Here is a 26,817-nt window from a genome sequence, read left to right on the forward strand (position 1 = left end):
ATACTCACAAAATGTCACGGAAGAACAGATACTTTCAGAGACACAACTAAACCATTCTCTGCAGATAAAAGAAAATATATTACAAGAGAACAATTGCTTGGCTTTTGTCCAGTACACAGTGCCATTTTCTGTTAAGATTACAAGGACACAGACAAATATAACATAATGATACCGTTCCTCCAAGAATGAAAAATAAAATTCATACTGGACTCCTTCGAAGATCCATTGATAATGTAATGTCTGAACTGTGAGTGTATTTGGACACCAGTAACAAAGTGCCACATCTATTACACAGAGCATGCAGTAAGTGTTCATGTAGCTAACTATGCGAGGATGGTTCTGGAAGGGAGCAGGAGAGGGCATTTGACCCCCACAGCCACTCCATTAAAAGAATGTCTTCTCAAACCAAACTCATGTCCTGCTCTGCAGCTTGTCATTTTTTCCCTTGTGTTACAGCCAATGTAAAGAACTGCTAAAAAATTGGTTATTGAAAGAAAGTAATTACAAGTATCTGAGCATTGTGTGTCCAACAGCAGAATAATATGTATAAATCTCTTTGAAAATATATTCCGTGGCCAATGCTTGTTTTCAGACAGTGAAATTCTTAGCACTAGCCAAACAATGTGTCGTATAATTTTGTAGTTTTCTCAAGTGAGTTTTTCTTGTGGTTAAACTGTATTCTCTGTCTACTCACCAACATGTGGCAGAATACGCACATAAAAGGAGGTCATACTTCTGCAAGTTTTCGGAGCCAGTGGCTCCATCTTCTGGCAGAAGGGTTGAAGGGGAGGGAAGAGGGTAAAGGAAAAGGACTGGACAGGTTTAGGAAAAGGGGTAGATATTGGAAAAGTCACTGAGAAATGCATGTCAGGAAGACTTACTGGACAGTACGAGAAGAAATACGTGCAGTCCCCAATAATCAGTCTTTTCTTCTGACCCTGTTCGGTAAGTCTCCCCTGACCCACAGTTTTAGGTGACTTTTTCCAAAATTTACCCCTCCCCTTCAACCCTTCTGCTGGAAAAAGGAGCCACTGGCCCAGGAAGCTTGCGTAAGAATAACTTGCTTTTATGTGTGTGTTCTGCCAGCACTTGGTGAGTAGATTTTTTTTAGCTATCCGATTACATTATATTCATTGTTATATGGATTCTCTGTCTACTGCATTTTAGGTAGTAGTGGTAGCATTAGGAAGTTTTCCATAGTTTTGCGTTTTATTTTGTAAGAAATTGTGCTTTGTTTCCCAAAATTAATACAAGTTGCCTGTAGCTTAGATCCTGCTTATGCTCTAGTGCAGAACTCCAGCACTTCACGAAATGATGAATAGGAAATTAATGAAAATGAAAATGTTTTACATATAACATTAAATAATCATGTACTCAAAGCTACATAAAAATTTTCATCTGAGATGGAACAAAAATTGCATAAGCTAATTGCTATGTGAGTGGCAATTGAGCCAGATTTTCTTCATTTCATGTTGCATTCATGAGTCTGTTCCTAACTATGTCCAATTCCTGTTTTACCATAACAGGAAGATTTTACTGGGCTTCAAAAATAGCCTTTGAAGCCAAGTAAAATCTGCATTTCAGTAGGACAAAACAGGAATTGGACATGGCTAGCAACAGACTCATGAATGCAACATGAAATGAAGTAGTTCTGGCTCAATTGCTGCTCACATAGCAATTAGCCTATGCAATTTTTGTTCCATCACAGATGAAAATCTTTGTGTAGATTTGCGTACATGAGTACATCATTATTTAATCTTTTTATCTTACAACACAATTATGCATGTGAAACAAACCACACTTAGAATATTTTAAAAAGGATTGTATTCCATAAAAAATATTTTTTGCTTGGAACTGTGTGACTGATTTTAATAATTTATATGTTATAGGTCCGTGTGCAATGCTTCCACTACTTGTTACCACAGGCTGACACATTCAATAGATTTGCAGGGGGTGGAATGGACTCGCAAGAGCCAGACCCACAAGTTTTTAAACTCAGCCAAGTCCTTATCAACATTGATGAGGCAATGACATCCAGCCTTCAGCCACGAAAAATCAAGGTAAAGTAATCAATATTATTACACCGTACATGAGGTTTATTTGGAAGGTAAGGCCCGAATCGCCATAGCCAATCAAATTACACACGAACATTGAAATGCACATATGTACCGACTCCCAGTACACCTTGCTCACCAAACAATGCAATTTGCATTGGTATTGTCGCAATATGCTGTTAACAGTGTCAGTACAAAATGCTTAGATCAGTTGACAAACCCACCAAGTGTGGTATACGGTCACTGATTTGGTTTTTGTTAGCAAGGAACGTCGCAACAACAGAAATTCATCAACAGATAAGTCAGGTGTGTGGCCCCAAAATATGGGTGACAGCAGAGTGTGTACATGGGTGAGAGCCTTCAAGGACGAATGGATAAATGTCGTGACGAACTGCAATCAGAGCAATCATAGCTGATCTCAGAAGATTTGGTCAAAGCCATGGATGTGTACGAAAAAATTTTTGAAGACCAGCGATTCACAATTTCAACTTAAGCTTTGGATTTCTGAATGTGGGTTCACAACATCCTCTCTGGTTATACTCAAAGGGGGCAGACATGTATGACTTAGGGATACAAAAGCTTGTAGAACATCACGACAAATTTTAAACAAATATTGAAACTATGTAAAAAATAGAGAAACATTCAAGGAATTAAATAAAAACAGTGTTGAAAACATCTGTTGTGGTGTATGTTTTATAAAAAATTGGATCTTACTTTCCAAAAAACTCTCATATGTGTGTGATCATCTTGTTTTCTAATTTATTCACTCTCTCTTGAAAAAGAAAATCAACTTAGCAGTCATTGAGATAGCACAGTTCTGTTTTGTGTCTGGGTGTGTGTGCACACCTCTGTATGCATGTCCATGGAGGAGAAGGGGGTGGGGGTGGGGGGGGGGGAAGTAACTTGTGAGAGCTATTATGTGATCTATAAACTAAGCTGCAACTACTGTGCTGCTTTCTACATGGACATGACAACTAACAAGCTGTCTATCCACATGAATGGCTACCAACAAACTGTGGCCGTGAGCCAGCTGAACCACCCAGTTGCTGAACATGCTGCCCAACACAATGTGCTTCACAGCCTGCACCATCTGGGTCCTTCCTACCAGCACCAGCTTTTCTGAATTGCACAGGTGGGAACTCTCCTTGCATTATATCCTACTTTCCCATAATCCCCCTGGCCTCAGCCTTCACTAGTACTTGCCCTCCATTTATGTACCCCATCCCTGCTCCCACTCCAGCACAATGCAGCCTTCCATTCCATGAATGCATCAATTGGTCCCTTTCCCCTTTTCTACTTCTCCCCACTCTCCACCTCAAACCTGATTGTTGCATCTAGCAGCCCTACCCCGTCCTCACCAAGTCCCTGCGCTTTCCCACAAGCAGCACCACACATTCCCTAACCCCACTCTGCTGTCCCCCACTGCCCCCCACACGTGCCTCCTCCTTACCTCCACCACCGGATTACTGCTTCAGTGAGGTGCAATTACAACTTAGTCTGGCCGTAGCAGACACAGACAGTGGTCATGTGTGACTGGGTTGTATGAGTGAGCGTGTCTTTTCAACTTCAGAAAGAAGCATTTCAGCCAAAAGCTAAAAAGTATAACTTTCTTTTCATTGTGCCTGTCTGTGACTCACTGTATCGTGTACAGGGTGTCCCATTTATCTTGTCCACCCTAAATAACTGTTTCTGTTTGTCCAGCTGCAAATTACAAAAAGTTTCAAGCAAATGTTCCTTAGCCATCAGGGGGACATCAATCATCATGATTGCCTTCATTTTAGCTTTGTTTTTTACAAAGATATGAATAGTGGTACGACTTTTGTAAATGGCACACTGTATTTTTTATTCGGTAATTCATTTCCTCCCCTAAAGACCCATTCAAAAATGTATCACAGTGTACCATTCACTGAAACACAGTGTTATTAATTACATAACACAACATTGACGTTGACACTCCCGGCGATTAGTATAGGTACTCAAGGTAATGGAACACATCCACGTGCTGACGTTGACAGAGGTCAAATGTAAACATAAGTATAATGCACACCTGTCATTCCATCAACCATCGTCAGTTGAAGAGTTGTGCGAGTAGAATGTACACCAAGGAAGATAAGGTAGAAATGCTACTCACTTATTGGGAATGTAAGTTAGCAGAAAAGTAATTGCAATACTGTTTTCTTATGTACAGGCACATTTAGTTCAGTAGTTTATTATTAGTTATTCCTTTTAAATACTGTTGTGTAGAGTAGACATACAGTAAAGGCTGTACTTCCTACAAACTGCATCGACATAATGTTTCTTTTATTGTTGTTGTTGAAGGTATACGAAATGCTACGCAGGCAGCAGAACTGTACAGAGAGTGATATCCTGACAAGAATCCACCTTCCCAAAAGATGTTTTCTCATCTTGTTGCGACGCTTCAGGAAACGGGAAGTTTCAACCGACGGCAACGCAATCCTCCTAGCACTTGCACAGACAAAGCTGCCGAAGTTATTGTTCTCACTTCTGCTGCTATGAATCCACATGTGAGCACATGACAGCTTGAATATGAGATTGGCATTCCTAAAGCCAGTGTACATCGTATTCTTACACGTCACTGGTTCCATCCTTACCACGTACACCTACATCAAGAATTGCATGGGAATGATTTCCTGAATCGTGTGCAGTTCTGTCAGTGGGCACAGCAGCAACTCCTCGCCAGCCTGAACTTCTTCTCCAATGTTCCGTTTACCGATGAATGTTCCTTCTCAAACAAAGGACAGGTAAATACAAGGAACATGCATTATTGGTCCAGCGACAACCCACGATGGCTTAGACAGATGGAACATCAGCGTCAGTGGGGAGTTAACGTCTGGTGTGGGGTGCTTGGTACTGCAATTATTGGCCCTTATTTCATCAATGGCAGTCTAAACGGCACAGCATATGCCAACTTCCTCAGATGAATTCTTTCTCATCTTCTGGATGAAGTGCCGCTAAGAACCAAAATGCTTACGTGGTATCAACACGACGGATGTCGAGCACAAAATGCCTTGCGTGCACATTGTGTTCTGAACCGAAGGTATCCTGCCAGATGGATTGGTCGAGGAGGAACAGTTACTTGGCCTGTTAGATCTCCTGATTTAAATCCTCTAGACTTTTTTCTTTGGGGATGCATTAAAGACATTGTCTATTGCAATATTCCAAGAACTCCAGAGGACAAGCAGGAACGTATTATGCTTGTTTGTAATTCTCTTCAGCAGGCAACACTGGAAGCGGTAAATAATTCTTTCATTCAATGAGTGCACCAGTGTATCGGTGTCCAGGGTCACCACTTTGTGAGCACCTGTGAATGTTGTGCTCCTGGGCAATGGTACAGGAGAGTCAAAGTCAATTTTGTGTTATGTTTTTATTTGGTTTTCATTTGTTTTCTGACAACTCCAGCAAGTGGGCGAGTTTGTGATCCCGGGCTCAAAGTCAATGTTGTGTTATGTAATTAATAACATTGTGTTTCAGTGAATGTTACACTGTGATACTTTTTTGAATAGGTCTTTAGGAAAGAAAATGAATTACTGAATAAAAAATACAGGGTGCCATTTAAAAAAGTCACACAGTTGTTCGTATCTTTGTAAAAAACAAAGCTACAATGAAAGGAATCATGCTGATTGATGTCCCCCTGATGGCTAAAGAACATTTACTTGAAACATTTTGTAATTTGCAGCTGGACAAACAGTTATTTAGGGTGGTCAAGATAAATGGGACACCCTGTATATGATGATATGCCAAACTATCATTTTCATAATAAAATGCTAATTACTGTAATTCTACTCAGGAGAACTACAAAAATAAAATATTTATAACATTCTTTACAAGAAAAAATAAATACTGTGCGCTCAAAAGCATATAAATCATTACATTTGATGAGCTACGTGTTACTTTAATTGGTCATGTACAAGACAAGAAAAAGGAATGACTAAATAATGCAGTTTTCTTCAAAATTTTAATGTTGGCACTGTTACTAACAATGGAGACTGTCACCTCTAAGACAAATAGCTTTCAGCTATTGAATTACATTATCTTACTTTTCTTCTTAGATATCAATAAATTTTTGTTGATATGATATAAAGTCCTTGCTTTGTATGGTGTAGAGCGACTACCAATAAATCTGGTATTAAAAGTGGTGCAGATTCAGGGGGATTAAAGTTCTAGTTTCAAACCTCTGCTCAGAATGATATCAAATTTAAACAAAAGAAGGGGAAACATGCAAAAAAAGAAAAATAAATTAAAGAAAATTCTACCACTGAAAGCTGCTGCAATCAGCAGAATGTGCAAAATAAAAAATGCGGGGTTCACAGCTGTTCCCCAGTTTGCATCTGAGATGCTTGGCTTGATTGTCTCAATGCAGGATCACATGTTGCTGGTAAAGCTCTTTTACAAGAGCAGTGACTGTGCCAGTGGCTCTGCAGAAGTTCCGGACACTGAGTGAATGAAAAAAGGTGTTGGTCTGAGGCCTGACAAGGCTCTGGAGAAAATGACAATGAAATTCAAAGAGACAGGTTGTTTTGAAGCGCAATGTGGTAGAGGGAGGGAAACAATCGATACATTGTCAGTAAATGATGTTTATCAAAACTAGACATAGTTGTCTCACTGGGAATTCCGCGATCGTTCAATAAGTAAAATATGGAGTTTCAGTCTTCGATCGCTATTCTAGCGATCGAAGACTGAAACTCCATATTTTATTTATTTAGTAAATGATGTGACCACAGCATTTCAGGAGGGATCAAGCGGTGGTGTGCAAACATGCAGTCTACATCTACATCCACATCTACACACACATACACAGTCTGCAAACCACTGTACGGCGCATGGCGGGGATGGTACACTGTACCACTACAAGTCATTTTCCTTCCTGCTCCACCTGCAAATAGAGTGAGGGAAAAATGACCGTCTATATGCCTCCAAATGAGTGTGATGTTCGTGGTCCTTATGCAAAATGTATGTTCACAGCAGTAGGATCATCCTATTGTCAGTTTCAAATGCCAGTTCTTTAAATTTTCTCAATAGCATTCCTCGAAAAGAACATTGCATTCCCTCCATGATTCCCATTTGACCTTCCGAACCATCTTTGTACTACTTCTATGTTAATAAAATTACTCATCTTGAGGAATTGCTTGGTGCTGACCTGCCAGTATGATAATTTCTTGCTTGCAAAGAAGTGGACAGTGAATGGCCATGTAACATTGTGACGATTGACAGATTGCATTTCCATCTCCAAAGATATGTAAATACACAGTATGGCAGAATGTGGGCAATGGAAAATTTACTTGCATATCAGCTGGTACTATCTCAGTCTGCAAAGGTACTGTGTGTTGCAGATTGAGAGCATCATTTATCGTAGGGCCATATTTTTTTGAGGAGATGCTTCTTGTGAGGCCTGTTACCTGTATCATCACTAGTAAATGCTTTGAGAGTCTTTTGCACATCAATGCTGGTCCAATCCTTCAACAGCATGCATATTTGGATGGGATCATTTTTATGTAAGATGACATTACTGTGTCTATTACACAGCCAATAAAGCAACTGCTGCAGAAGCATTTTGGAAATGCTGTAATTAACAGCCATCACTTCCCTACAGCCTAGTTGTCCAGATCACATGGTCTTAATATATGTGACATGTGGCCTGGGGGAGTGGGGGCGGGAAGGGGGGTGGTGCGGGTTGTATCCGAAAAATCCTATGTTCAGTTTTCTGATTACAAACATAGCAATAGCAGAATTGAAGGCATGTTTTGCACAACTCATTTTGAATGTGACCCCTGAGGCACTCTGATCTGTGTAAAACATGCTGTTTCTCAATTTCAGATTGAGGTAGAAAACAGTGTGCCACTCACCGAACTATTAAAAAGTGATACATGTGGTTTTTGGTCTCAGCACAGTTAAAACTGGTTTTTCCCATCTAGTGCAGTACAATGTTGATGTGGTGGATGGGCTTTCGTACAGTAGCCATCATATTGCGATTCAGCTATCATTTGTAGCCGAACATGTGTACTTTGTGACACTTATAGTGCCATCTAGGGGAATATTTTCATGTGTATATATTTTATGAAAATATTCCCCTAGATGGCACTATAAGTGTCACAAAGTACACATGTTCGGCTACAAATGATAGCTGAATCGCATGTGTATATATTTTATGAGGACTTGGAAGAGCAGTTGAACGAAATGGATGGTGTCTTGAAGGGAGGATATAAGATGAACATCAACAAAAGCAAAACGAGGATAATGGAATGTAGTCGAATTAAGTCGGGTGATGCTGAGGGTATTAGATCAGGAAATGAGACACTTAAAGTAGTAAAGGAGTTCTGCTATTTGGGGAGCAAAATAACTGATGATGGTCAAAGTAGAGAGGATATAAAATGTAGACTGGCAATGGCAAGGAAAGCGTTTCTGAAGAAGAGAAATTTGTTAACATCGAGTATAGATTTAAGTGTCAGGAAGTCATTCCTGAAAGTATTTGTATGGAGTGTAGCCATGTATTGAAGTGAAACATGGACGGTAAATAGTTTGGACAAGAAGAGAATAGAAGCTTTTGAAATGTGGTGCTACAGAAGAATGCTGAAGATTAGATGGGTAGATCACATAACTAATGAGGAAGTATTGAATAGGATCGGGGAGAAGAGAAGTTTGTGGCACAACTTGACCAGAAGAAGGGATCGGTTGGTAGGACGTGTTCTGAGGCATCAAGGGATCACCAATTTAGTATTGGAAGGCAGCGTGGAGGGTAAAAATCGTAGGGGGAGACCAAGAGATGAATACACTAAGCAGATTCAGAAGGATGTAGGTTGCAGTAGGTACTGGGAGATGAAGAAGCTTGCACAGGATAGAGTAGCATGGAGAGCTGCATCAAACCAGTCTCTGGACTGAAGACCACAACAACAATATTTTATGAGAAGAATAGTTGCTTCTCACCATTTAGCAGAGCTGCTGAGTCGCAGGTAGACACAACAAAAAGACTGTTGCGTGTGTGTACTTCCAATGAAGGATTTGTTAGCTGAAAGCACACTTTCTAACAGTCTTTTGTTTTGCCTATCTTTGACTCAGCATCCCTGCTATATGGTGAGTAGCAACTGTTCTTTTCATAATATTATTGCATTCCCTCATCAATTTTCCAAATATATTTACTGTTTCCCCCTTCTGTGATAGTATTTTGTTCAAATTTATCATTCTGAGCAGTGTTTCTTTCTTACAGCAATTTTGGAACTAGAACTTTAATTGTAATCACCCTGTAGTTCATGTTTTTCGTTGTCGGGTGTCACTCAGGGCAGCACATCTGCAATAAGCAGTATTGAAAAAAAGAAAGAAAAACGCATTAGTAATAACTGAATATTTTAAATATACCATAAATTTGTAGTAACTTACTGATGAATGTAATAATGATTTTATGTTTTCTTCCAGAAGTTTTCATCAGCATACAAAACAAAAGAGGATGTACTAATACAGGGTGATTTTGTGACGATGTTACAAGGTATAATGGGGAAGAGTAAATGTATCACTTTGAGGTAAGGGACCCCGGTCCGGAAACGAGTGAGTCGAAAGCTATAAACAAAATTATTCTGATAACCGCTGACAGTGGAATACATGTCCTGGTACTGTTGTTGCTAGGATTGTTGGCTAGGCAGCTGTAAGAAGTGGTAGTGTGAATAAAAATAAGCAAAAAGTGTCTGGTAAACATGGGCTCTAAAATGCATACCTTACAAAGTATCACAGTTGTTCATCTGTGCGGCTGTGACACACATCTCTCCTACTGAACAAGCTACCATGGCTCTTGAGGTATGCACTTTAGAAGCCATGTCCATAGAGCCCATATCCACTGGATATTTTTTCTTGTTTTGGTCCATACTACCTCCTCCCAAGACGTAGAAGCCAAAGACCTTACAGTGGAAGAGATGTATTTCAGAGTATTGAAGATGAACATATACTAATAGCTCTTCAGGTACACAATTTAGGACCCATGTATGCTAGATTTTTTTCCCTTGTTTGGCCCATAGTACCATCTCTAAAAGTTGCCTGCCAATCAATCTTAGCAACAACAGTACCAGTACATGTATCCTCACGTCAGAGGTAACTTTAAACTCAGTGGTTTCCATACCAGGCTCCCTTACCTCAAATTGATACTTTATACTTTTCCATCATCCCAGAAAGTTTATAACATCATCACAGAGTCTCTTTGTGTAATGAACACACACACACACACACACACACACACACACACACACACACACACACACACACACACACACAGGCAAAAACTGTTCTAAGTTGAACTGAGTAAAATCGACACATTGGCATTAAATTGCTAGGTAATTTCTGTTTGCATCCCCCCTCTCACAGACTAATTCACTACAGTACTATGGCAAGTTACAATCCAGAGAGAAGACAGAGGTGGTGGTGGGGGGGGGGGGGGGATGCTAAACCCTCTGATCATGTCAGGAGGAAAAATGGCTGGAAATGGCAGAAAATACATAGTAGTTATTGTGCTCGTTCTTATAGTCATAGGGAAATGATGCAAATAAGAGACATTTTTCCATCTCTATATTGGTCATTTTTCTCTGACTTAACAGCTTTCTTAAGACATCTTGCCAGTTTGTATTGCATAAATTTCAATTCACCACATTTTAAATCAGTGTGTTTTATAATCCAGTGAGAGTGCAGTGATAAACTTAAGTGGAGACCTGCACACCATTTTAACTTACAACAAGACAAGTGTGGTATGGTATGTATTTTAAAATTTTATGAATCGGTCCAACTCCAGCATAAATTCTTAGGTTGGTAGTCTTAGAATGTTATAGAATGGCTGGCTCATCTATTTAGTATTTTAAGCTTCTCTCTCTCTTTCTTTCTTAGCAGTGTGCACTCTTGGTCAGAAAAAAGCTTTTAACAGATTCTGCTGAGGTAAAAAGGCAAATGGCATGGCAAATCAGGTGGTGGGTAATATCAGATTGTGGCTTACCTCCAACTGTTCTCACTTAACTTACAAGAAAACACATTGGATGTAGTTTCTGAGTTAATGTAAAAGGATGATCAGTACAAGTGCACTTACAGTGCCTGCAGCCTTTCCGTTGTATCGTGCTGTTGGTAATGGTTCACATGGGGAATGAAAATGACAAATCATCAGTTGGATGTGGAAAGCCAATGACATTGTGCATTTATAATTTCCTACACTTCGCAAGTTAAGTTATTAGGTACTTTGTTTCATTCGCAGCAATTGAAACTTGGCTATGAGGCCCCACCCTTACCAACACCTTGGAAAGTGTGATGTTCTTTGGGAAAAGGGGGGAGGGGGTGAGGGGGGAACAGCCAATTATTTATGACAACCAATGTTGTAAAATTCATTTCAGTTGCTTCACTAACAGCAATTTAAGTAGTGGCATTAGGTCCCTCCCTAATCACCACCTTGAAAATCACAATATATTTGGAAAAAACAACCAAATATTTAGGCCAACTAGTTCTGCAGATGATGAAGAGATTGAAATAATGTATGATGAAACAAAGGAACTACCCAGATAGTTAATGGAGATGAAAATTTAATAGTGATGGGTCTCAGGAATTAAACAGTAGGAAACGTAGACAAAGAAAAATGATAGAAGAATGTGGAGATTGGCGAAAGGAATGAAAGAGGAAGCTGCCTGATACAATTTTACACAGACAATAATTTAATCAATGTTAACACTTGGTTTGAAAATCATGAAAGGAAGCTATGTATGTGGAAGAAATCTGGGACACTGGGGAAGTTTTCAGATTTCAGATTGATTGTATACTGGTAAGACAATGCATCTGAAACCAGATTTTAAACTATAAGACTTTCCAGGAGTGAATGTGGACTCTGACCGTAATGTTTTGCTTATGAACTGCAGACTAACAGTGAAGAAACTTTAAAAAAGGTAGAAATTAAGAACCTGAGATGTGGATAAAATGAAGGAACCAGAGGTTGTTGAGAGTGTCAGAGAGAGCATTAGCTTTAAGAGATTAAATAGTGATGGCAACAAAGGAGATACTGAATTTAATTGACAAAAGGAAAAAGTATAAAAATGACACAGATGAGGAGGATCACAGGTGTCTAAAGAATGAGACTGACAGAAAGTGCAAAATGGCTAAAGAGGCATGGTTAGAGAAGAAATGTAAAGCTGTAAAAGCATCCACAACTGTGGGTAAGATAGATGCTGCCTATAGGAAAATTATAGATACCTTTGAAGACAAGAGAAGCAGCTGCTTGAATACCAGGAGCTCAGAGGGCAGGCTGATACTAAGCAAAGAAGGCAAAGTTGAAAGGTGGAACAAATATATAGAAAATCAAGAGAAACAAACTTGAAGACAATATTAGATTAGATTAGATTAGATTAATACAAGTTCCATGGATCATGAATACGGTATTTCGTAATGATGTGGAACGTGTCAAATTTTCCAATACATGACATAATTAAGTTAATTTAACAAATTTTTCATTTTTTGTGTTTTTTATTTTTATTTTTTTTATTTTTATTTTTTTTATTATTATTTTTTTTTGTTTTAAATTTATATCTAAAAATTCCTCTATGGAGTAGAAGGAGTTGTCATTCAGAAATTCTTTTAATTTCTTCTTAAATACTTGTTGGTTATCTGTCAGACTTTTGATACTATTTGGTAAGTGACCAACGACTTTAGTACCAGTATAATTCACCCCTTTCTGTGTCAAAGTTAGATTTAATCTTGAATAGTGAAGATCACCCTTTCTCCTAGTATTGTAGTTATGCACACTGCTATTATTTTGAATTGGGTTTGGTTGTTAATAACAAATTTCATAAGAGAGTATATATACTGAGAAGCTACTGTGAATATCCCTAGATCCTTAAATAAATGTCTGCAGGATGATCTTGGGTGGACTCCAGCTATTATTCTGATTACACGCTTTTGTGCAATAAATACTTTATTCCTCAGTGATGAATTTTACCCCAAAATATGATGCCATATGAGAACAATGAGTGAAAATAGGTGTAGTAAGCTAATTTACTAAGATGTTTATCACCAAAATTTGCAATGACCCTTATTGCATAAGTAGCTGAACTCAAACGTTTCAGCAGATCATCAATGTGTTTCTTCCAATTTAATCTCTCATCAATGGCCACACCTAAAAATTTGGAATATTCTACCTTAGCTATATGCTTCTGATTAAGGTCTATATTTATTAATGGCATCATACCATTCACTGTACGGAACTTTATATACTGTGTCTTCTCAAAATTCAGTGAGAGTCCGTTTACAAGGAACCACTTAGTAATTTTCTGAAAGACAGTATTGACAATTTCATCAGTTAATTGTTGTTTGTCAGGTGCGATTACTATACTTGTATCATCAGCAAAGAGAACTAACTTTGCCTCTTCATGAATATAGAATGGCAAGTCATTAATATATAATAAGAACAACAAAGGACCCAAGACTGACCCTTGTGGAACCCCATTCTTGATAGTTCCCCAGTTTGAGGAATGTGCTGATCTTTGCATATTATGAGAACTACGTATTTCAACTTTCTGCACTCTTCCAGTTAGGTATGAATTAAACCATTTGTGCACTGTCCCACTCATGCCACAATACTTGAGCTTGTCTAGCAGAATTTCATGATTTACGCAATCAAAAGCCTTTGAGAGATCACAAAAAATCCTAATGGGTGGTTTTCGGTTATTCAGATCATTCAAAATTTGATTGGTGAAAGCATATATGGCATTTTCTGTTGAAAAACCTTTCTGGAAACCAAACTGACATTTTGTTAGTACTTCATTGTTACAGATATGTGAAGCTACTCTTGAATACATTACTTTCTCAAAAATTTTGGATAAAGCTGTTAGAAGGGAGATTGGATGGTAATTGTTGACATCAGATCTATCCCCCTTTTTATGCAAAGGTATAACAATAGCATATTTCAGTCTATCAGGGAAAATGCCCTGTTCCAGAGAGCTATTACACAGGTGGCTGAGAATCTTACTTATCTGTTGAGAACAAGTTTTTAGTATTTTGCTTGAAATGCCATCAATTCCATGTGAGTTTTTGCTTTTAAGCAAGTTTATTATTTTCCTAATTTCAGAGGGAGAAGTGGGTGAGATTTCAATTGTATCAAATTGCATAGGTATGGCCTCTTCCATTAACAGCCTAGCATCTTCTAAAGAACACCTGGATCCTACTATATCCACAACATTTAGAAAATGATTATTAAAAATATTTTCAACTTCTGACGTTTTGTTCGTAAAGTTTTCATTCAATTTGATGGTAATACTGTCTTCCTGTGCTCTTGGTTGACCTGTTTCTCTTTTAATAATATTCCAAATTGTTTTAATTTTATTATCAGAGTTGCTGATTTCAGACATGATACACATACTTCTGGATTTTTTAATAACTTTTCTTAATATAACACAGTAGTTTTTATAATGTTTGATAGTTTCTGGATCACTACTCTTTCTTGCTGTCAGATACATTTCCCTTTTCCGGTTACAAGATATTTTTATACCCTTAGCAAGCCATGGTTTGTTACAAGGTTTCTTACAAGTATATTTAACTATTTTCTTGGGGAAGCAGTTTTCAAATGCATTTACAAAAATGTCATGAAATAAATTATATTTTAAATTGGCATCAGGTTCACGGTACACCTCATCCCAGTCTAACTGCTGTAGGCTTTCCCTGAAATTTGCAATTGTTAAATCGTTGACTGAACGTACTACTTTGGAGGACTGTTTAGTATTGCCGAATGGAGCTATGTCATATATTGTGACTAGCTGTGCACCATGATCAGAAAGACCATTCTCAACAGGCTGAGCATTTATCTGATTAAACTTATCTTGGTCTATAAAGAAGTTATCTATCAGTGAGCTGCTATCCTTTACCACCCGAGTAGGAAAATCAATAACGGGTGTCAAATTGAAAGAACCGAGTAATACTTCAAGGTCATTTTTCCTATTACCCTCTTTCAGAGAATCTACATTGAAGTCCCCACAAATAATAATTTGCTTCCCCCTGTCTGACAGATAGCACAACAAGGAGTCCAAATTTTTCAGAAATAGATGAAAATTTCCTGATGGGGACCTATATACAGTTACAATTATAAATGTGCCTTTATTTAATTTAAGCTCACAGGCACATGCTTCTATATAAGTGCAAGTAGATGACAGTGTGACAGGAAATATATTCTGAGAAGAATGTGACAAATCACTAGAATAACTAAGTGCAAACAAGGCTTGTGGAGTAGACTAAACTCCCTCGGAATTATTGATATTCTTGGGAGAGCCATCCTTGACAGAAATGCTACGCCTTGTGTACGAGTTACATGAAACAGACAAAATAGCATAATATTTAAGGTAGAATGTAATAATTCCAATTCCAAAATGGGAAGACGTTGACAGGTGTGAATGCTACTGAATCATCAGTTTAATAACTCATGGTTGCAGAATATTGCCACAAATTATTTGCAGAATAATGGAAAATCTGCTAGAAGCTGACCTCAAGGGGAGATCAGTTTGTGTTCCAGAGACATGTAGGAAGCAGTACTCATCCTATAACTTACCATAAAAAGAGTTTGATCAAAGGCAAATCTATGTTTATAGGATTTGTAGATTTAGAGAGAACTTTTGACAGTGTTGACTGGATGTCACACTAAAATTTTGAAGGTAGCAGAAAGGGAAACGCTACTTACAGAAACCAAGCTGCAGTTATAGAAGTTGGAGGACATGAAAAGGAAGCTGAAGCTGAGATAGGATTGTACCTTATGCCAAATGTTGTTCAATCTGTACACTGAACAACCTATCATGGAAGTCAAGGAGAAGCTTGGAAGGGAAAGTTGGGTGGGGGGGGGAGGGGCGATGGAAGTTTACCAGTAACATTGTAATGCTCTCGGAGACAGCCAGGGACTCAGAGGAACACTTGAGCGGAATGGATAGTGTTTTTGAAAGAGGTTATAAGATGTACATCAACAAAGGTAAAACAAGGTTAATGGAATGCATTCGAATTAAATTAGGGTATGCCCGGTGAATTAGATTGGAAATGAAACTCTAAAGGTAATATATATGTTTTGCTATTTGGGCAATAAAGTAACTGATGGTGGCTGAAGTAAAGAGGATATATAACACAAAAAAAACATTTCTTAAAAAGAGGAATTTGTTAATATTCAGTATCAATTTGTGTGTTAGGAAGTCTTTTCTGAAGATATTTTTCTGGATTGTAGCCCTGTACAGAAATGAAATGTGGACAATAAGCACTTCAGACAAGAAGAGAATAAAGCCTAAGCAATTACAAGGCAATAGAAACTTTCGAAAGGTGGTGCTGTAAAGAATGCTGAAGATCAGATAAGATCAAATAACAAATGAGGAAGTACGGAGTTGAACTGGAGGAAAAAGACATATATGGCACAACTTGAGTAGAAGAAGGAATCGGTTGATAGAGAATGTTGCAGGGCGTGAAGACATCGGCAGTTTGGTAATGAAAGGAAGTGTGAGGGTAAAATTTGTAGAGGGAGACCAAGGCACGAATACAGTAAGCAGATTCAAATGGATGTATGTTACATTAGTTATGCAGAGATGAACTGGCTTGTACATGATAAGACAGACTTAGAGAACTGCATCAAACCAGTGTTTGAGCAAAGACACAACGACAACATGATGTCTTAGGGCATCGTATTCGGGGATAACTTGACACTGAGGGAAAAAGTGTATGTGGCACAGAAGTGTATAATACTGATAATGTATGTTATTCACTCCAGAACCTCTCGTAGACAGCTCTTTAAACAGTTGGGCATACTGACAACAGCTTCACAGTACTTTTTCTGCCTTACAAAGTTTGAAAACAACAGTAACATTCATAAATACAATAGTAGAAGAATAAATGATTTATACTACCCACTGGTCAGCCTTAGTGTGACACAGAAAAGAGTGAGGTACAGAGGGCCAAGTGGAGACACCTGTGCTTGAAGTCAGGATAGTTGTTGGGAACATATTAAGTTTCAACACACTAGTAAAACATTATTAGAGTTCAATCTTTTATTCACAGTCTTTACAAGTTATCATTCTTTCACAGCAGCCTCGACTGTTGTTCATTCGGCTGCATGTCGGATTCCAGCTGACATCCATCGAGTCAGCTCATTGATTGCATGCCCAGGAAGAGATGTTAGCAACCTTGACACGGCAGCAGACTGCTGGCCAGCGAGACGGCCATTGCCCGACCCAAAGTGGTTCTTATTCTGACAGCTTGAGTCTACTGCTGGAGTCCACTCACCCCCACTCTTGAGTTCTACGGTGACCCTTCATGATGTACCTGGTGTCAGTAGTCGTCTGGTAAGTGTCACCACCTGGAGGTGCCTGCGTTGAGCAGGAATGTTGAACCCAATAGGCCCTGTTGCTGGCTTCCATGTTGAAGTATTGTGCTGGCAGCACTCTGTGATGTGGTATACCAGAAGACAATCAGTTTCTCCATCAGCAAATGGTAGGCGGCAAGCAGCATGGAGTTCATCAGGTGAAAGCACCACCTAGAATACATCTTCAGCTAGTTCGTAGACTGTGCTGGAGCATTTAGGACGTAGAGTTACTGCAGTATCGTAATCATGTAAACAAGTGCTATTACTGGAGAGCTGGAGTATTTAAAGGGAGCTTGCCTGAGGCTGCGATGGAAGGCTCAGTTTGTAATTACAGAATGCATTCTCCTTATTCTGCTATTTTCATTTAACAGGCTGTTAACTGCTGTGTCGGTCCCTCGCTATGTGCTCTTACGAAAAGACAGTCTCTTGCAACATGTCTCATGAGCTAATCAATATGCTTGTCTCACTTTGGTTTTCTGTCGCAGTCTGCTTTCATATGAATGTGTATCCTTATTCGGCAGACAGTGTCGTAATGTGTTGTCGACCTGATCCACTTGTGACATATTGGCTCACTTCATGCTTCTGCCTCTGTCTCTGGCATGATTTGAATTCGCCTGTGGCAGTGTGTGACGGTTTTAATAAAAAATTTCTGATTTCTAACCCTTTCCTACTCTGTGCCATAACAGAGGTATTTAGGCATCAAAATCTTTGCCCATCTACGCAGTGATACAAAGAATTTAATGAATAACAACATTAACTTCAAATGCGAACTGAAATCACTTGCTTGACAACTCCTCCTATTCCATAGAAGAAATATGTAGCAGTATTTTGTGTGTGTGTGTATGTGTGAGAAATTGCTCTACATCTACATCTACATCCATACTCCGCAAGCCACCTGACGGTGTGTAGCGGAGGGTACCTTGAGTACCTCCATCAGTTCTCCCTTCTATTCCAGTCTCACATTGTTCGTGGCAAGAAAGATTGTTGGTATGCCTCTATGTGCGCTCTAATCTCTCTGATTTTATCCTCATGGTCTCTTCGCAAGATATATGTAGGAGGGAGCAATATACTGCTTGACTCCTCAGTGAAGGTATGTTCTCGAAACTGCAACAAAAGACCTTACCGAGCTACTGAGAGCCTCTCTTGCAGAGTCTTCCACTGGTGTTTATCTATCATCTCGCTAATGCTTTCACAATTACTAAGTGATCATGTAATGGAGCGCTCTGCTCTCCGTTGGGTCTTCTCTCTGTCTTCTATCAACCCTAACTGGTACAGATCCCACACCAGTGAGCAGTATTCAAGCAGTGGGCGAACAAGTGTACTGTAACCTACTTCCTTTGTTTTTGGACTGCATTTCCTTAGGATTCTTCCTAAGCAATCTCTGTCTGGCATCTGCTTTACCAACGATTAATTTTATATGGTCATTCCATTTTAAATCACTCCTAATGCCTACTCCCAGATAATTTATGGAATTAACTGCTTCCAATTGCTGACCTGCTATATTGTAGCTAAATAATAAAAGATTTTTCTTTCTATGTATTTGCAGAACATTATACTTCTCTACATTGAGATCCAATTGCCATTCCCTGCACAATGCGTCAATTCGTTGCAGATCCTCCTGCATTTCAGTACAATTTTCCATTGTTGCAACCTCTCAATATACTACAGCATCATCCACAAAAAGCCTCAGTGAACTTCAGATGTTATCCACAAGGTCATTTATATATATTGTGAATAGCAACAGTCCTTAAACACTCCCCTTCGGCACGCCTGAAACCACTCTTACTTCGGAATACTTCTCTCCATTGAGAATGACATGCTGTGTTCTGTTATCTAGGAACTCTTCAATCCAAACTCACAATTTGTCTGATAGTCCATATGCTCTTACTTTGTTCATTAAACGGCTATGGGGAACTGTATCAAATGCATTGTGGAAGTCAAGAAACATGGCATCTACCTGGGAACCCGTGTCTATGGCCCTCTGAGTCTCGTGGACGAATAGTGCGAGCTGGGTTTCACACGACTGTCTTTTTTGAAACCCAGGCTGATTCCTACACAGTAGATTTCTAGTCTCCAGAAAAGTCATTATACTTTAACATAATACGTGTTCCAAAATTCTACAACTGATTGACATTAGAGATATAGGTCTATAGTTCTGCACATCTGTTCGACATTTCTTCTTGAAAACGTGGATGACCTGTGCCCTTTTCCAATCTTTTGGAATGCTACACTCTTCTAGAGACCTACAGTACACCGCTGCAAGAAGAGGACCAAGTTCCTTAGCGTACTCTGTGTAAAATCGAACTGGTATCCCATCAGGTCCAGCGGCCTTTCCTGTTTTGAGTGATTTTAATTGTTTTTCCATCCCTCTATCATCTATTTCGATATCTACCATTTTGTCATCTGTGCGACAGTCTAGAGAAGGAACTGCAGTGCAGTCTTTCTCTGTGAAACAGCTTTGGAAAAAAAAACATTTAGTATTTTGGCCTTTAGTCTGTCATCCTCTGTTTCAGTACCATTTTGGTCATGGAGTGTCTGGACATTTTGTTTTGATCCACCTACTGCTTTGACATAAGACCAAAATTTCTTAGGATTTTCTTCCAAGTCAGTACATAGGACTCTACTTTTGAATTCGTTGAACGCCTCTCGCATAGCTCTCCTCACACTACATTTCGCTTCGTGTACCTTTTGTTTGTCTGCAAGGCTTTGGTTATGTTTATGTTTGCTGTGAAGTTCGCTTTGCTTCCGTAGCAGTTTTCTAACTCTGTTGTTGTACCACAGTACATCTCTTACAATCTTGCTTGGCACATACTCATCTAATGCATATTGTACGATAGTTTTGAACTTTGTCCACTGATCCTCAGCACTATCTGTACTTGAGATAAAACTTTTGTGTTGAGCTGTCAAGTACTCTGAAATCTGGTTTTTGTCACTTTTGCTTAACAGAAAAATCTTCCTACCTTTTTCAGTATTTCTATTTACGGCTATTTAATCACTGATGCTGTAACAGCTTTATGATTGCTGATTCCCTGTTCTGCGTTAACTGTTTCAAATAGTTTGGGTCTGTTTGTCACTAGAAGGTCTAATGTGTTTCTGTTTAACTGCCCAAGGTAGTTTTCAGATAATATACTTAAAAAAATTTCACTGGATTCTTTGTCCTTGCCACCTGCCTCCCAATCTATATCTGATAAATTAAAACCTCCACCCAAAACTATAACATGGTCGGGAAATCTACTCGAAATATTTTCCAAATTTTCCTTCAGGCGTTCTGCCACAACAGCTGCTGAGCCAGGGGGCCTATAGAGACATCCAATTACCATGTTTGAGCCTGCTTTAACCATGATCTTCACTCAAATTATTTCACATTTCGGATCTCCGTCAATTTCCTTTGATACTATTGCACTTTTTATCACTATAAAAACGCCTCCCCCTTCACTGTCCAGCCTGTCTCTCAAGCACTTGATTTTGTATCTGCATGTGATCCTATCCGATTCTTCTTCAAAATAGCCAGTTTTTATGAGCTATTTTGTACCTATTCTGTACTGTAGCTGAAAACGGTTTTACCATAATAAATGTTGTCTTATCATGGACGCCAAATGCTAGGTGACCTTGGGAAAATGGATGTTTTTAGATTGGCTGTACACCACTGTCAGTGGTGGAAGAGAGATGGTGCATCATTCACTTCCAAGACATCCACTAATTTGGTAGCAGGAGAACAATGAATGATGTGGTGTTGCACGCTTGTGTATAATACCTTTGCCCAACACAGTAGATCTTTCATTGTCATTTTAATTACCTTCAAGTTGCAATATGATAGGTTACAAGTCTCTGAACTATGGAACATATCCTTAAGATGAAGCTGTCAGGTTGTGAAAAGAAATGAGGACAGCTGAAAAAATGGTAGTTGTAAGAGATGCAGACATCAGGAGTCTGAGATGATCCGTACATCAGAAAGCACGCTGTCTACAGATGGCCCATCATTGTGAGAGAAAAACGTTATGTTCATATTTAAAATTCCATCCATGTAAAATTCTGGTGGTTGAGCAGATCAAAGATGAGAACTTATAATAATGAGAAGAATTCACTGTGTAAATGCAAGTGACTTTTGAAGACGACTCATTGTTAACAAACCTCAAGCTGTAGTGGAGTTGAAAGCTTCCATTGCGGAGGAGGTTGGTTTGGTTGACCAATACCTGTTGTACCGAGTTAAGAGTAACATCTGGCAGAGAGTGTCAGGTTGTGTTGATGGGAATGGCTGTCATTTGGATGACATGTTTTTTTGTAAGTGGCATGTAAACCAAATGTAAGGTATAAATATTATAAAAATGAAAGTTACAACTCACCATATGCTGAGTCACAGATAGGCACAACAAAAACACACACACGATTAAAGCTTTTGGCCATTAAAGCCTTCGTCAACAATAGACACACACACTCAAACTCACACTCAAACTCAAACTCAAACTCAAACTCTACTCTCACACACAACTGCAGTCTCAGGCAACTGAAATCACGCTGAAAGCAGCAGCACCTGTTCATGATGGGGAGTGGTGACTTTGTGGGGGTAAGGAGGGGCGGGGAGGGGGAGGGATAGTATGGTGGGGGTGGCAAACAGTGAAGTGTTGCAGGCTAGATGCTGTTTAAACACATTTGAGAGCAATGTTGGGTCGGGTGTGAAATAGTCTGGAAAAGCTGTCAATCAGACGAGGATTGACCATTGTATTAGGATGTTTTTATAGATCACCAGCACCCGCAACAAACGTCGCAGAACATTTCAGGAAAGGTCTTGAGTACATAGGAAGTAAATATCCAAATCATCCATTAGTTATAGGTGGCGACTTTAATCTGGCATCCATTGATTGGGAAAATTACACGTTTATCGCAGGGGGCAGAAGCAAAGATTCGTGTGAAGTTATTCTACGATCGCTCTCAACATACAACCTTGAGCAATTGGTTAGAAAACCAACTCAACATAGGGATATATTAGATATCTTGGTGACAAACAGACCTGTTCTTTTTGAGGTTAGTTAATCTATATGAAGGTATTAGCAACCATAAGATCGTTGTGTCTTCTATGTCAGTGGAAGTTGCAAAAAAAACCAAAGAAACAGTGTAGAGTTTTATGTTTGGGAAAGCAAATAAAAGTGTCATTAATGAATATCTTCATAGTCAGCTCCAAGAATTCATCATGGGACACAAAGATATTGAGCATCTTTGGTCGGAATTTAAAGGTATTGTCCACCGTGTGCTAGAGAAGTATGTGCCTAGCAAATATATAGGGGAGGGACAGGATCCACCTTGCTACAACAAACATATGAAGTTGCAGAAAGCAGAGAATTTTGCACAGTCGTTTTAAACGTAGGCACTGCCCCGCTGACCAACAGAAATTTTGCGAAATGAAAGCAGCTGTCAGAAGGACAATGAGAGACTCTTTTAACGAATATGAAAGCAATATTTTATATGCGGATTCTAAAAATAGCCCCAAAAAATTTTGGTCATGCGTAAAATCTATGAACAATACAAATAATTCAATACCTTCTCTTGCTGACAGTATGGGTAACGTAACTGATGATAAACAGAAGGCCGAAATTCTAAACCTAGTTTTCAAAAACTTGTTCATGGTAGAGGACTGCAGCACCATTCCCCCTTTCAATTATTGAACAAACGCAAGGATGGCTGACTTAGTGTTTAGTGTATCTGGGATTGTCAAACATTTAAGATTGTTAGACACCAGGAAGGCATCTGGCCCAGACGGTATCCCCATAAGATTATGTGTTAACTATGCTACAAATATAGCACCATTCTTATCCATCATCTATCAGAGATCATTGGAACAGCAGAAAGTTCCAAGGGACTGGAAGAAGGCCCTGGTCATAGCAATCTATAAAAAGGGTAGAAAATCGGATGCACATGATAACCGGCCAATTTCACTGACATTGATTAGATTAGATTAGATTTACTTTCATTCCAGTTGATCCATAGTGAGGAGGTCCTCCAGGATGTGGAACATGTCATAAAAACAACAATACATGACAAATATTTACAACTAAAACAAATAAGCTAATGTACCTTTCCACAGGTCCCAAGTGGAATGATCGTCATTTTTTAATGAACACTAAGAGTCATTTTACAAATACTAATGCACTGAATTTAAAATAAAGTTTTTTATTTATTTATAAGGTAATAAACATGTAATACAACTACTGTAATACTTATTTACAATGAACACATTACTGCACTGAAATGGTGCAGAAGTTATGTTGTACTTATATACAAATTAGTTGGTTTTACTAAGAAATTCATCAATGTAGTAGAAGGAGTTGGCCACCAATAAATCCTTTAGGCTTCTCTTAAACTGAATTTCATTGGTTGTTAAGCTTTTTATGGCTGCTTGCAAGTTACTGAAAATGTGTGTTCCTGAATAATGCACACCTTTTTGTGCAAGACTAAGTGACTCTAAATCCTTGTGAAGATTATTCTTATTTCTAGTATTGATTCCATGAATTGAGCTGTTGGTTTGAAAAAGTGATATATTTTTAATGACAAATTTCATTAAGGAATATTTGTTTGTAGAATCATGGAACACATTTTGTGTTCAGACATAATGACCTTTCTAGACTCCGAGAAGCTCATCTGCAGAAACCAGCACTGTTTTAGGAAACAGCAGTCATGCGAGACACAGCTGGCCCTCTTTGTGCATGATATACAACAGGCTCTAGATACCAGCTCCCAGGTTGATGCCATATTTCACGACTTTTGAAAGGCCTTCGACTCAGTTCCACACTGTCACTTGCTCCAAAAAGTGCATGCTTACTGTCTATCTGAGGACACATGCAGTTGGATAGAAAGTTTTCTGACATACAGGGAGCAGTACGTTGTCCTAAATGGGATGACTTCAACAGAAACAAGCATAACTTGAGGTGTGCCCCAGGGCAGCGTAGTAGGTCTGCTGCTTTTTACGATTTACGTAAACGATCTGGTTGATGGTATTGACAGTGGCATTAGACTGTTTGCCGATGATGCTGTAGTCTACAGGAAAGTAGTATAACACGAAAGTTGTGAACAAATCGATGAGGATTTGCAGAAAATAAATATGTGGTGTAATGACTGGCAGTTATCTCTCAATATTAGTAAGTGTAACCTACTGCCGTATAATAAGGCAAAAAATCCCCATTAATGTACGAGTACAAAATAAATGCCCAGTCTTTGGAAGCGGTAACATCCGTCAAGTATCCGGGTGTGACTAATCGCAATCATCTCAAATGGAATGATCAGATTACACAAGTAACGGGTAAGGCGAACTCCAGATTGCAGTTTATTTGTAGAATCCTGAAGCGATGCAGTTCTTCAACATTGGAAATAGGTTACAGTATGTCAGTTCATCCAGTCTTAGAGTATTGTCTGTCTTTAAGGGACCCTTACCAGTTGGGTCTGATTCAAGAGATTGAGAAGGTCCAAAGAAGAGTGGCAAGATTCATGACTGGTACATTTAGCCATCACCAGAGCATTTCAAATCTCATAGAAAGTTTGAAGTGGGACACAATTTCAGATAGACGGCACACTAAACAGAAGGGGCTGCTCACTGAATTCTGAAATCTGATCTTCACCGAGTATGTAGAGCATATATTATTACCACCAACTTTCAAATCGCGTAGTGATCACCACTCATATATAAGGGAAATTAGAGCTTTTACTGAGGCGTTCAGACAGTCGTTTTTCCCTCGTGCGATCCACGAGTGGAACAGAGGGAGGGGGGGGGGGGGGGTAAATATGACTTCGGCGCAAATTATGCACTCCGCCACACAGCACTTGATGGCTAGTGGAGTATATATGTAGATGTAGATGTCGATGTAGAAGTGGGGAGGGGGGAAAGTAGCGGAAAAGAAGAGCAATAAAAAGACTGGGTGTGATGGTGGAATGACGGCTTTGTAGTGCTGAAATGGGAACAGGGAAGGGGCTGGATGGGTGAGGACAGTGACTAATGAAGGATGAGGCCAGGAGGGTTATGGGAACATAGGATGAATTGCAGGTAAAGTTCCCACTGGCAGAATTCAGAAAATCTGGTGTTGGTGGGAAGGATCCATGTGGCACAGGCTGTGAAGCAGTCACTGAAATGAAGGATATCATGTTTTGCAGCATGTTCAGCGACAGGATGGTCCACTTGTTTCTGGGCTACAGTTTGTCGGTGGCCATTCTTGTGGACAGTCAGTTTGTTGGCTGTCATGCCTACATAGACTGCAGCACAGTGGTTGCAGCTTAGCTTGTAGATCACATGACTGGTTTCAGAGATTGCCCTGCCTTTGATGGGATAGGTGATGTTAGTGACTGGAGTAAGTGGTGTTAGGAGGATGTATGGGACAGGTCTTGCATCTAGGTCTATTACAGGGGTATGGGCCATGAGGTAAGGGATTGGGAGCAGGGGTTGTGTAAGGATGGACAAGTATATTGTGTAGGTTCAGTGGACAGTGGAATGCCACTGTGGGATGGTTGGAAAGGATAGTGGGCAGGACATTTCTCATTTCAGGGCATGACAAGAGGTAATCGAAACCCTGACAGAGAATTTATTTCAGTTGCTCCAGTCCTGGATGGTACTGAGTTACAAGGGGAATCTCTGTGGCTGGACAGTGGGAGTTTGGGAGGTGATGGGAGACTGGAAAGATAAGGCAAGGGAGATTTGTTTTTGTACGAGGTTGCGAGGATAATTACGGTTGTCAAGGCTTCATTGAGACCCTTCGTATATTTTGAGAGGGACCACTTATCACTGCAGATGCGATGACCAGGATGGCTAGGCTGTGTGGAAGGGACTTCTTGGTAGGGAACAGGTGGCAGCTGTCGAAGTGTAGGTATTGCTAGTTGTTAGCAGGTTTGATATGGATGGAGGTACTGAAGTAGCTATCTTTGAGGTTGGGAGTCAGCATCCAGGAAGGTGGCTTGTTGGGTTGAGTGGGACCAGATGAAGCGAAAGGAGGAGAAGTTGTTGAGGTTCTGGAGGATTGTGGGTAGGGTGTCCCTACCTTCTACCCAGATAGTGAGGATGTCATCAATGAATCTGACCTGGTGATGGGTATAGGATTCTGTGTTTACAAGGAGGGTTCCTCAAGATGGCAAATGAATGGGATGGCATAAGATGGTGCTATGTGGGTGCCCATAGCAGTTCCTCAGATTTGTTTGTAGATTATGCCTTCAAAGGAGAAGTAATTATGGGTGAGGATATAGTTGGTCATGGTGACTAGGAAGGAAGTTGTTCGTTTGGAATCCGTAGGGCATAGTGTTCAATAGCGGTAAGGTCATGGGCATTAGGAATGTTAGTGTACAGGTTGGTGGCATCAATAGTGACTTGTGGTAAAGGGACAGGAACTGTGGAGAGGCGGTGGAGGAAATAGTTGTTATCTTTTATATACGAGGGTAGGGTCTGGGTAATAG

At 39.5% G+C, this 26,817-nt stretch overlaps 1 protein-coding gene across 2 annotated transcripts in view; it reads left to right on the forward strand.

Moving 5' to 3' along the window:
• Window positions 1–26,817, forward strand: part of LOC126187413 (exocyst complex component 4) — a 282,045-nt gene that overhangs the window by 224,012 nt on the left and 31,216 nt on the right. For both annotated transcript variants that reach the window (XM_049928480.1, XM_049928481.1), the window contains one exon: window positions 1,890–2,060. In XM_049928480.1, the coding sequence (XP_049784437.1) occupies window positions 1,890–2,060 (171 nt within the window). The remainder of the gene's footprint in view (window positions 1–1,889; window positions 2,061–26,817) is intronic.

The sequence above is a fragment of the Schistocerca cancellata genome, chromosome 5 (genome assembly GCF_023864275.1).
Source record: "Schistocerca cancellata isolate TAMUIC-IGC-003103 chromosome 5, iqSchCanc2.1, whole genome shotgun sequence".
NCBI lineage: Eukaryota > Metazoa > Arthropoda > Insecta > Orthoptera > Acrididae > Schistocerca > Schistocerca cancellata.